Source organism: Aptenodytes forsteri, unplaced genomic scaffold (genome assembly GCF_000699145.1).
Source record: "Aptenodytes forsteri isolate BGI_AS27 unplaced genomic scaffold, ASM69914v1 Scaffold18, whole genome shotgun sequence".
Lineage (NCBI taxonomy): Eukaryota > Metazoa > Chordata > Aves > Sphenisciformes > Spheniscidae > Aptenodytes > Aptenodytes forsteri.
Genome location: NW_008795135.1, coordinates 310,844 through 324,192, shown reverse-complemented (window position 1 = coordinate 324,192; position 13,349 = coordinate 310,844). Strand labels below are relative to the sequence as shown.

General features: G+C 37.0%; 1 protein-coding gene across 1 annotated transcript in view; it reads right to left on the bottom strand.

The window, feature by feature from the left end:
• The window catches only part of NCOA2 (nuclear receptor coactivator 2), a 190,104-nt gene that overhangs the window by 67,158 nt on the left and 109,597 nt on the right, over positions 1-13,349 (bottom strand). The window contains 2 exon segments of the mRNA XM_009278417.2: positions 11,247-11,419; positions 12,307-12,408. Coding sequence (XP_009276692.2) covers positions 11,247-11,419; positions 12,307-12,389 — 256 coding nt within the window. The 5' untranslated portion in view covers positions 12,390-12,408.

Here is a 13,349-nt window from a genome sequence, read left to right as displayed (position 1 = left end):
ACCTGTTAAATAACAGTTGTTATTTCCACAGGATTATAGGTCTGCCTCAGCCTAAACATTTAAGGATATGGCGTTTTGAGCTAAGTATCTAAATTCTAAGCCATTTATAGATCTGGGTCAAAATCCTTTTTTAAAAAAAAAAAAAAAAAACCAGGAAAAAACCAAACCAAAAAAACCCCAACAACAGAAACCAAACCCCCACCTTTGGAAAGGGTTTAAGCTGTTGAGATAAAGGATGTATGCTCCTTGTCTGAGCTTCACAGAAAGAAAGAATGACAACGCCCACAACCATCACAGAGCTCAGGGAAAGGAAGATATTCTTACACAGTAACTCACAAAAGCCAATATCCTCCCTCAGTTATATTTAATAAAGGTTTTATGGACTGGCTTCTCTGCCTCCACCTTTGGAAAGGGTTTAAGCTGTTGAGATAAAGGATGTATGCTCCTTGTCTGAGCTTCACAGAAAGAAAGAATGACAACGCCCACAACCATCACAGAGCTCAGGGAAAGGAAGATATTCTTACACAGTAACTCACAAAAGCCAATATCCTCCCTCAGTTATATTTAATAAAGGTTTTATGGACTGGCTTCTCTGTCTGTATCACTGATACAAAAACGCAACCAAAAAAAAGCTTACTGGGCATCTTTACATTTTAGATTGCCAACTGCAAACACATAATTATAATTTGAACATTAAGTACAATGGCCTGACAAGCTGTATTATAATGTCTAGTGAAAATCAGCATCTCCAGCATTTAGACAGATGGTGACTCAACTTCCAAGCTTAATGGTAATCACAAAAAACCTTGATACCGATCAGTGTAACACTCAACAATTTATTAGTAAGTTTTGTCACATTCCCTAAAATGATTTGATGGTTTCTTACTGCAGCACTAAGAGGAAAAATAGTATCAAAGAGACAACGGTGAATGGAATAAAACTGTCACAGGTACAGTGATGCTGGTCCCAAAACCATGGCTAAAGTTGCACTGAAGGCAAGAGAGAGCGTAACTGGGGAAGAAGTGGAAAACAAAACGCAGGACAATTATTAAAAAGGAGAGAAAAGAAAACAGCAAAGGCTGAAATACAAAGAAAATCCATTCTACGTAAAGTAACACTTTTGACAGCTAGTGACAGGGAGTATTGTGTTCAGAAATGTCAAGGGGGATATTAAGAAATAACTAAAGATAGAAAACTAAACTCATTCAAATATTTCCTCCAAGCTAAGGAGGTAAAAGGTTTTGTAGAAAAGAAGGAAGACAGGAAGAATTTTATGTTACTGGCACAAAATACCTCGATATTTTTCCACCCAACACCAAAACAAACAAACCAAGAAAAATCTAAATGAGGGTCCCTCTGAGTTTTCCGATCTATATTTAGAATTTACAACCTTGACATCTCTTCCTCCTCTTTTTTCCCGTTTCCAAGTGAATCAATTGTTATATTTAGGCACACTTCCTCTTCCATGTTGAACACAGGCCCAGACCTAATTTGACATAGAATAACCTGTCTCTGGAAGACATCTCCGTCAGAAGGATCATGGGAACTGCAGGTTGTTCCAAGTCTTTCTAGGAAATTTTGCCTCAGAAGAAAAAGTACCAGTAAAAGGCTAGTGCTCTTCATGCTCCCACATCTTAAGATGACATGGGACCACTCTAACTGTCTAGACAGATCTCTGTAACGCATCCCAAAATGTTTCACCAAGTGACTCCTGCATCATGCCAAGAACCTCCACTGAATTACAATATATATTTCGAAGGACATTCAAATCTGTTTGGAAGGGCTGATAGAACCTACCAATTTCTTCCTTAAGGTGCTTCAAATTTCGATTAACTTTCCACTAAGAATCTGCACCTTACGTATGAGTTGGATTTGGCCACAGATTCCAGGCATTAGGCTGTATCCTGCCTTTGCCTGTTAAAGAATCCTCTGTGGCAGGCACACTGCGTAGTTCCATTTCGCTTTGTGTCAGGTAAGCAAAGCAAGGTTTGCAGGGACATACCTTTCTGATTCAAGATGAATACAGCCTCAGTGAACAGAGGTACCACACCGCTGCTTCTTCCAAAGGGGCACGTGGATACTATTTCAGATAACATGGCAATATCTGGAGCATCTCCAGTTATGGAGTATCTACTTTGAAAGTTTTCTACTGTAGCAGAACTTAAATTTATGTACTTTTCTGTCCCCATCTTCTGACATTTGCTCTGATCTTCTGCGAGCTAAAGAAGAGTGGTTTGCTTTCAGAGGGAAGAGGGAGAGTATGTGTGTGTGTGTAAGTGTGTAGTACACACACAAGAGTACCCATTGTCTTGTAAAATACATAGAGATATGCCAAAACACTTTAATGATGAAAGGAAACAGAAAGGCATATATGTCTTGGCTCTCTAACCACCTGTCTGAGGACATTCACTAGGAGCTCAACAGTGTACATGACAGAGCAAGTAACTGATCATTTGCCACATCATCCTTCAAACTTCAGTCTACATTTTTTTCCCCAGTTACACACTGTGGGTTTTCATAAAAGAAACTGAAAGCTGAAGTAGTAATTGTTTTTCATATCCTCAGTCATTTCACATTCAAGGACCCCAATTTCTAACTAACTGTGCAGTTGTCGATATGTAGGATCTTTTATAGAAATAACAAAATGCATGACTCAGAACAGATGCAATTATCTTGGTTCTAGTTTGAACACAGAGGAGCCTTTGATCAATACCTCTTTAATGTGCTGTGAATCCACAGGTTTTCAGGATTCAAACATGGTATGAAAGGCATTGCACCCTATTGTGAGTAAATATTATATTATTACTTTTCAGGCTGCAGTCTTTAAAAAGAAAAGATAAAAGCTGTGTAACAAAAGCTAGGTTCCTTATAATAGATGGTCTTATTTTGACTGAAGTATCATCACTACTCTCAGTAAATTCATTTGCTATTCCATAAATTAAGCTCCACAGAGACAGTCGAGGTAACATGAAGTCTCCTTCTTCATTTACTTGCTTTACATGCTGCTGAGATTAGTACATTGCATTTACTAATCTAAAGCACACAGCAAGCCCTGGTGTTCTACAGTCAGCACCTTTTACACTGCATACCTTCCAGCCATAAAAGACTATAAACACAAACATTAAGACTCGAATCAGCAGCCCCCAATTCTTCTTTAGAACCTAAACTCAGCATTTGTTCTTTAGCACCTAAACTCAGTGTTTCTTATTGACCAGACACCTCTGAAGACAGAGCAGCTGGTGAAAAACACTAGACTCAAGAGCTTAGTTCATATTGTGGAGGGCTGGATGTCAGTCTATATTTCTGCATTTTATTTTTTCCCCAAATTTAAAATGCTAAATGCATTTATGATGTTTACAGTTCATAAGAGATTACATGATAAACTGCAAAAGAAAAACTGTAAAGTTTTGAAGTTTAAAGTGCTCAGTGACAGTTTAAATGCAGCCTGAGAACAATACACTATCTGCAAGGAGGTAGCCTCCAAATTCCTAAATTTCTGGAAGAGATGTCTCCATCTTTCTTATACAAGACATTTTTACTGTGCTCCCAGAAGTAAAAAATACATAGCCCATTCTATGATCGTTAAATATTAAAGTAACAAAACAAAAACTTTAATGAAAATATTCCTGCAAAGAACAAAGAGGGAACACTTGAGACATACCCCCCAAAGCGTGTTAACTATAGGAGAAGCAGCTCAATCCTTTATAGCATTCCCCAACATTGGTATTACAGACCTCTTAGATCACAACCATCTTTGCAGCTACAGAACATAAACGAAACAACTATGCTCCACTAGTTTGAATGATTTTCTCTCTTGGTCATTTAGGAGTTATGAAAGAAAACAAAATAAAGATTGAAGAAAAGCAAAATACAAGTAGGATGCAAAACAAATAAGCAAGCTTTCCTGTAACACCTGTCAATAATTATTATTTCTACCTGAAAAAGACCACTATCTTAACAGTTAGGAGTGAACATTTAGTTTCTCTTCAACTTTGACCCACAACTTGGAGTCAAAGCTTAGATTTCTGGTCTAAAACTTCAAGAAAATTATCTCTAGAACTGAAGTTGTCCATCACCGACAAAGTTGAAGCCCACGGACAAGAGACACGTCTTGTTAAGTGACAGTCATCGCCCGACACCCTGCAAGGTCCAACAGTGCCAAGACAGCTGTGGGCGTTAGCCCATGGCTCAGTCATTGCTGGCACGCTCGGACCCGTGTTGGAGGGTGCCCCACCAAGGACCCATGAGGAGATAGATCCTCTCCTCCTGGTCAAATAAAAAATACTGCTCAGGCTCACCACACAACCGCACAAATGCTACTGCCAGGGTAAGGGAGGGAAGGGAAACTCCTGGCCAGGAGGAGGGCAGGGATGGTGGAACCAGGGCTTTCAACAGCTGCCTCATTTCCCACAGGTTAGTCTGCAGCCTGCACATCAACATCTTTAGGACCACTATTATTGCTTTTAGTCAAAATAAAAGAAAAACAAAATTGACCTAAATCTCCTAATCAGATGACGAGTAAACAGACTCATTAACTTTGGGGAACAAGGCTATATTTATTCTAAAACAGCAGATAAGACTTTAACCATGATTAGGAGGCAAAAAATGGCAACAATCCACTATATCCTATTAAGTGCATAGATTTTACACTGATTTCACAATTTTGATTACCAGTTTGATGATTCTTTTCGCCTGTTTTCTTGAAGCAAGAGAATCACAGAATCACAGAATGGTTTGGGTTGGAAGGGACCTTAAAGATCATCTAGTCCAACCTCCCTGCCATGGGCAGGGACACCTTCCACTAGACCAGGTTGCTCAAAGCCCCATCCAACCTGGCCTTGAACACTACCAGGGATGGGGCATCCACAGCTTCTCTGGGCAACCTGTTCCAGTGTCTCACCACCCTCATCGTAAAAAAATGTCTTCCTTATGTCCAATCTAAATCTACCCTCTTTCAGTTTAAAACCATTGCCCCTTGTCCTGTCACTACAGGCCTCGGTAAAAAGTCTCTGTCTTTCTTATAAGCCCCCTTTATATATTGAAAGGCTGCAGTAACATCTCCCCAGAGCCTTCTCCTCTCCAGGTTGAACAATCCCAACTCTCTCAATAGTTTGAACCCTGTGTGGACACAACTATATGTCATAAAGGCGTCTTCAGCTACTCCTCTCATAAGTCAGGTTAATTAAATTATAACACTGCTTCCACAGAAAATGACTAGTATAGTTCAAGTGCCATAACTTATGTGTAGATAAGGCCTAAGCCAACTAGTCTGCATGATACGCAACTCCAGTAAAATAAGCAAACCCCAGGAAATTTCCCACTTGATGGGTCTGCTGGCTAATGACTACTTTTCATCAGAGCCAGAAAAGAAACTGATGGTCTCCATTACCTAAAAGCACTTTAAGTTCTTCAGTGAATCGGTAGTTCTCTGGATGCATGCAAGTAGTGCAGTCAACATAACTGGATATTTAGCCAAAAAGTTTTACAGTGTACAGAGAAGATCAAAGCCATTTTCAGTGCATCACTCTCAGCTGTAGGTAGACGAGACAGCAAAGCAAATTCAGTAATATTTTTTGTAAATGTTCTGCATGAATTGCTCGACTTCACAGCACAAATTCCTCTGACACTTAATTCAGTCTTAAAATCCTATCAGGCTGAAAGTACAGCACGTATAAATAATAATAGCCATGAAGAACTTCAAAAAATGATTCAAAAATTGGCATCAATTTTAAATCTTCTGCCACCTCAAATATGATTAACATTAAAAAAATATAATTACAGTAAAATTGACCAACTGAAATATTTGGAAAACAAAAACCAACAAACAAACACCAAGTCTGCACACGCTTTCTTGTCTTAATATCCTGATTTGGTAAGATATTTATGCACATAACTTTAAACCTTTAAGTAGTTCCACTGACTTAACAAGGATTACTCATCTGCTTAAAGTTAGGCAGTTGCTTAAATACCTTGTGAAATATGAATCTAAATTCAGATCTGATAAATTCAAAGCAGCAGCAGCCAAAGTAACACCTCATTATAGCTTTAAGACCATGCTGTTTTCCTTTAGTGAGCAATTTTACTTGCATACTGGAGCTGGAGGCAACAATAGACTATCTGCTGGAGTGACCCTGTGATCGCAAAGTAGTACTGCTATGGGGAAGCAAAAACTGTTTTTGCTATCAAATGTGACACCAGAAAAAGAATATATATATGATTAACAACAAGCCTTCTTTTTTAATTCATACAGGTTCCATAACTCTTGCATGTCTCTCTTCACCAAGGACTTCTGTTCTCCCGACGTTGTTTAGCTTTCACATGGTGATTCATTCTGTCCAAGGTCTGTCTTGTAAGGCTATTCTGAAAACAAGATCCGACAACTCAAAAGTGTACAGTAACAGCTAGACTGATAATCACCACCTTGATATCCCTTCCCTGTACTACTGAAAAGCTGACCTACAGAACACAAGACCTCTTCAGAAACTGGTGACACATGAAAAGCTGGACTCTGCAGGAAAATGGAACTGAGACATAAAATCACATTTGGGGATACTTTGGCACAGCAGGTTTTATCCCACCATATGTGAATCTGAGTAAGACAGGTGGATGCCATCCTAAAAAAGGCAACAGAAAACAGAAAGGCATGGAGAGTAGAAGGAGAAAAATAAGAGATGCAGACCTGGAGTTTAATAAAAGGTACTCAGGGGACTTGAGAGAAAAAAAAAACACGTCTTGTATTCTTCAACACTCCTAGTGAAGGGGTCAGAGGAGACTGCTTAGCTAGAGAAACTGCTGAAGAAGCTTAAGGTGTTCTTCAGTATTCCCTGTACCTACTGCATTGCTGATACCTAGAGAAGAGAGTAAAAGCACAACTAGATAATGAAGAAAAGGAGGTTTCAAAGCCTGAACCAGGAGATGTTCAAGCAGCGAAATGTAACAAATAGTCTCTGCTTTAAAATGTGAGCTATTTACCTGCTGAGACTGAGGTTAGCATGATGGATAAAGAGCTTTAAACTGAGGGCAAAGGTTTAATTTTTTTATCCTGCTTAATACCTAGAAGGAAAAAAAAAATCAGCTAAAGGGGGACAGAGCAACCAAAAACAATGAGAAAGAAAAACGCAGATGACAAGATTCAAGGAAAAGGACTACTGTGGGTATGAAATGAAACGAGAGTGATGTGAAACATTCAACTGATTGTAAACTAAGGCAGAAGAGAATCCAGACTCCTCTTATTTGCTGTCAGAATTTTGTCATTTTCAGATATGAGAAAACATTTTCAGCAGTACTTATACAACCGAAATGAATCTGTCTTGAGTGCTGAAGTTGTTCCTTAAAAATAAGGCAGGATCCTAAAATCAATCAGACACTATTTTACTAAATATATTTCTTAAGTACAATCAAATGGCTTTATAGCTTCTTGGCTGTCTGGCACATAAAGGGAACATTTATCCCCAGTGGTCTTTACATTTGCCTAAAACAAGCTTTTTTAATTAAGCATGTGCAAATCGGAACTTACTGTGCTTGTACACATCTGTGTACATTATGAACACATCTGCAACATATATGACTATTACTCTTTCAAAGTAACCTAACATAGACTGCAAATAACAGGAGAGCCTACACTTTCATGACCATGTAACACAACCATAAAACCACCATTTCATATCACTTTTATGCTATAAATAAAAAACCGAATGAATTTTTCCCCAAGTGCTTGAAACACAAGTCTCATATCCCCAGTAGAAATATCCACTTAAGACGAATACAACTTCTGTTTCATCTTCATGTTAAAATCACAATTTTTCATCTCCTCTGGACATCCACAAATCTCTATGCAATTATATTAAGATGATACGGTAAAAGTCCTCAGTAGAAAATTAAGCTTTTGTAAAGAAACTTGTCTTCATTTTCCCAAGTACGAAAAACATTTCAAAACCAGATTAAGACTACATGCAATGGTTACATCTTCCAAATATCTTTAATTCTTCTAATGAATTCAGTTACACGCATATATTTATAACTTGCTTTCAAATTGTAATAAACCGAATCTCTAACATACCACAACTAAAGAATCTTTGAAGTATATACTGTGAGAAATGATATAAAGTTAACAGATACAGTATTGCAAATATATATTTGCATATAAAACAGATCAGGATAACATTATACTAAATTATATAGTATTACTACAGCAAAAAATCTATTAGTTTTTTCAGCTACCAGCCCAGCAAGCTTGACATGGGAAATGAAAATCAACCTGTATTTCTTCATTCCTAATTTTCATTCCTAGAACCTAGAATAAAGTCTCCTTGTCAAATCTCAGTAGCAGCTATAAAACTTGTTGCTTTCAGTGGCTTTACTAGGTATTTATAACTGACTACGCTTTTGTAAGTAATTAGACCTTAATGTGCAATTCTATTTATAGATGAAGAAGAAAACTTGTGAAGGATTTTTAGTATTTATTTCAAAAATCCAACCTCTTTACTAAAACTTCTAAATAATAAAACTGTAAAATAAGTTTTCACTAATTTAATCTAATCTGATTTTGAAGAAATGCAGAGCAGACCCACTGTGCAAAAACTGAGCCATCTTAATTTGTCTGTGTTACTGTAGAATCACTCAAGAAATTTCAGGACGTTCATTTAGTTTTCTCCTACAGGAATTTAGTGTAACACAAAACCAACAAAACATCTTAACGGTAAGAAAATATGATTTTTAACCTAAGACTCATGGCACTTTATGCAAGTATAGTATTATTTTCATGACTTTGTTTTAGAAATAGATATTGTTAAGATAATGCAAGTGTTTCACCCTTGTAAAGGTCTTCTAATGCGTCTTGGCTGTGGAAAAGCAATCAGAAAGATTTGGAACAACCTAAAAATTAATGCATTTAAATGATGAATATATATAAGTGCAGGATTTCCAATGTGAGGTGATAAACTACCTAAAAAACATGAGATAGCAATAGTAATAGCGTCATTAGGTCTTCAATCTGTTTGCCTTGCTTAGGTCAGTTTTTTTGTGGCACTCAACAGAAGCATAGGTGTACTGTACTGTTCATGCAGTGTGAATGTTTACTATATGTGAGTGAGATTTGTCAACGAAATGCCTGTTCCAAAACAATGCTGCATTTCAGAATATGCTGTCATTTGAATTTTTTTCTTAAAAGGAAAAGCCTTTTAAATTTGCTATAACAACAGAGAGATGTAGCTTCTGTGTAGAAATTGGTATCAAACTTTTTCATTAGCTTAAAGGAATAATTTCAAATATTCTAATCTTTGTTTCTACATCCTGAGATGCTATTAATTACCACCTAGAAGGTCTCAGTGTTTTGCAATGTCCCTTAGAGAGGCTTAAGGTCTAGTCTGCACCAGCTATGAGTTTTATGTAAAGACTCAAACAGTTATCAGACAGTCTTAATTGTTCTCAGCTGAAGAACCTTGTGCAACAAATCAACATCATAAATAGTAATTTAGTATCTTTATTGCTCAAGGGTTGCAAACTACTTCTATTTGTTGAAATAAAAAGCATTCACAGCATTTTAGTCTGTCTTTAGAATCGTATTTTCAGTTGTTTTTTGCAATAAAGCTTCATGAGCTTAGAAAATGAAGTGCATGTTCAGCTCTGGTACAATTCTGCCCCATGATGATTTAAATAATTTACATGTAACCTGGTCTGATGAGTGTGAACACTTTATTACAATATGAAAACTGTTCTTATGATATTGGTCCTGAACAACAGAACTCTGGATTTGCCAAAGTTGCCATTAGTTAGATCCAGATTTTCAGATGAGATGTTCTAGAACTGCTAAGAGAATTACTAAGTGGACTAACAGATTTTTCTCTGTGCACCCACTTCCCAGGAAAACACAACTTTTTTGTCCTTATCCCTGCTCAGGTAAGGATAAGGAGAATGCATCTCTTGGTGACAGCAAAACAAAAATCCGAAACTGAACGTGAGAAAAGGAAGAAGAAAACAAAATAAGGAAAAAAAATTAGATCTCGAAAGCCAGCAAGGTGCAAAATGATGATGGACATTGTGCCAGGTTAAGAGGTGTACTTCTAATATGGGGCACAGCAACTTCACTAGAATATAAATTTTAAAAATTATGGCAACCTAGTAGCAATAAGAAGAGAACAAGCTGAGAAATAGGAACATTCACGAAGATTAATCAATTCGGAGGCAGCTGACACATAATTTGACACTTCCCGCTTTCCATTTAGCTTGGAATAGGCTGATGTCAAACTACAGCCCTGCCTACCTACTTGTTTTAGAAAGAAATCCATATCTAAATTATGCAACACGTAATCTCCACTTTTATAACTTCACACATACAGTATGGAAAAGGAAGCATTATTTTTCCACAGAAATCACAGAATACTGAAAAAGTGAAAGATGTTAATTAGTGTTTGAAAACCAAAGGAATCACTCTAAACACAGATTTATAAAGAGACTGCAGTCTTCTAAATTAGAAGAAAAACAGTATGCACCTACTTTAAGAATGTGAATCTGCCCCAAACACCTGCAGTGCTATTCACACCTGCCCAGACAGACCTGTGCCACAAAACCCACTTCCAAAAATTTGAAGTTTCTAAAAGTTTTTTTTCTTTGAATAGGAAATATATCAAAAGAAAAGAAATACAAAACTAGTCTTCTAGACAAAGAACAGGAAGAAAACTGTCACGTTCTCTGGTTTACATTTATAACAGGACCCTATCTAGAGATTAGAATAGTTTCAAATCTATTGTAGTTGAGGATATGATGTCATCATTTAAGGGACACAGATAATTTAGTCCACAATATCTATTCATATCAACAAAAGAAAGCAAAAGGGGGGATGCAGAATACTTTCATACCCTACTCTCCTGGATTATTCCCATTTTACATGGAATCATCATTCATGTAAGAGTATATAAGTAGTCTTTTGATTTTTCCCCCAAAGCCATCTGCTAGTTTAACTTTTGTAAAAGCACAACTGATTTCAATTCCATCAGATGCACACATCGGACTGACCGATTTTCTCTCTCTCTCAGCAATTTCTGAATTTTCTGTGAAGCTTACTTTTAAAATACTGAATATGATACTTAACACACTCTGTTCACATGACATTATACCATTTTTCATTACTGATTAATGAAAAACCTGGGAATTTGCTACAGTAAAGCTGAAGAGACTATCGCGTTTGCCAAAAATAAAGTAATAATCAACACAGAAAATATTCAAAATAAATTAATTAGTCTTCTTACCTTGTTCTTTTATCTGACGAATTTGCTTCACAGTTTCTTTCAAGATTGCACATTTGTCAGGTTTAAAGTTAAAGTTGTCAATATCATTAAAATTTGCAAAAATCAGCTCTGCAAGTTCTTCTATGTATTTATTCTCTTGCTCACGATTGCGTTTCTCAGTGCTTCTTTTAGGGCTGAAAGAGGAGTTTACAAAAATGTCGCATTTAATGTCAGTTTGCTTGCCTTCTGGCCAGCTCAAAGATTATTTCAAATGGTTTGACAGTAGTTTAACAAAAACAGAGAGAACTGCCCTCTCTCACTACAAAAAATATAACTTACAAATTTCTCAAGCAGAAAGGTTTCCTCTGGAACAAGGAAAGGAGCATTAAAAAAGATGTTACTTATTTTTTCCCATTTGGGAAAAATATCCCGTTTGGGATTTGAAATTCAAAACAGAGGATTAACTGGGGGGTAGGATTTGAACATTTACAAGTATCCCTCCACATGGCGTTGAGAATCTAGTAAGTATCATACAGGGACAGTGTATGAGAAAATAAAACAGCTTAAAAAGTTAAACCAAACAATTCATACTCCCTGCCTCCTTGTGAAATTACAGCAGACAGTTGTAAGAAAAAATGCTGAATGAGTGGTTACTCTTTAAAATTTATTTGTGTTGATAATGCAAATGCTATATAACTGAAAAATATTTTTCAAGTCCCTGATTATGATGTACAAGAGAGGTGGTAAAAAAATCTTAGATTGCCAGATGAGTGACTGCTGTCTCCTTGCAGCGATTAGCCAAAAAAGATTTTTACATAGCTCCTATATTGTCATCAAAATTCTGTATTTTAGCACTACACTGGATTCAAAACAAACAAACAAACAATAATAAAAGACAATACCCCCCACCCCCCATCCCAAACCCACAACAACACAGAATTACTGAATCAGAGTAGTTTGGTACTGACTTCTCTTTGCAAGAATGGTAAGTTTGTCATTTTCTAACTGAAAAATATGTCCACATGTAACAGGGTTTTTTAAGGCTTTCACTTTCAACATCTTCAGGCATAAATGGTCTAACCTGGGTCCAAGCTGATCGGGATCCTTGCGCTTTCTTGACTCTGCCCTGGATGGGTCAGAGGTATTTTCTCCCATCCCACTCATCTTGAACACATATCAGCAACTAAAAGGAAGAAAGTGCAAGAAAGGGTTATGGTGGAATGGTATATTGTTCGTATTTTGAAGTTTCTTGTTCCATGCTCAACTCAGTTTTTACTTGGCAAATCTATAATTTGAAATAGAGTTTGTTTGAAAGGTACCAATAAAAATACTGTGTTTATGACCACACAAAACACTATACGAAACTCCAGAAGAAAATTTGTGGTGGGCAAGCAAAGCATTATCATCTCTTTGATTGTTACCAGTTATGTAAGAACAGGTAAGTATGTTTCGTGCCTGGGTTGCTGAATTTTCACGGCAATTTTGCAAGATTGAATGAGGAAAGACAAAGAGAAAGCCATAGTACCATACAACAAGAAAAACACAACAGAATGTAAATACATGAAATGAAACGTGTATCCCAGCTACATGAAAAGGTAGCACATGCAGCTTTAGTTAAAAATCAGAAGATAATGCTTGCACAAGTACATGTACAATATCAGAGAAACAGAACGCTAGAGATCACTGAGGAACTGATAAATATTTTGTACATATACTCTACCTCATAAGGAAAATAACTTGTCAAGCTATCATGTGTTAAAACAACACAAGCTTATTATAACTTGTGCAATAAACAGCCCGTGGAAATCCCGCCCCGCTCCTGGCCGTCTGTTGTCCTATGCACTGTAGGAGCACATGAAACTCGCCTGCCCCAGATTACATACCCCTCGATAAGTACGAATATTCTAAAGGCAGAAAACACTATTACAAGTGTCCTGGCTTCAGCTGGGATAGAGTTAATTTTTGTCCTAGTAGCTGGTACAGTGCTGTTTTTTGGATTTAGGATGAGAATAATGTTGATAACACACCGATGTTTTAGTTGTTGCTAAGTAGTGCTTACACTAGTCAAGGACTTTTCAGCTTCCCATGCTCTACCGACTGAGAAGGCTGGGGGTGCACAAGAAG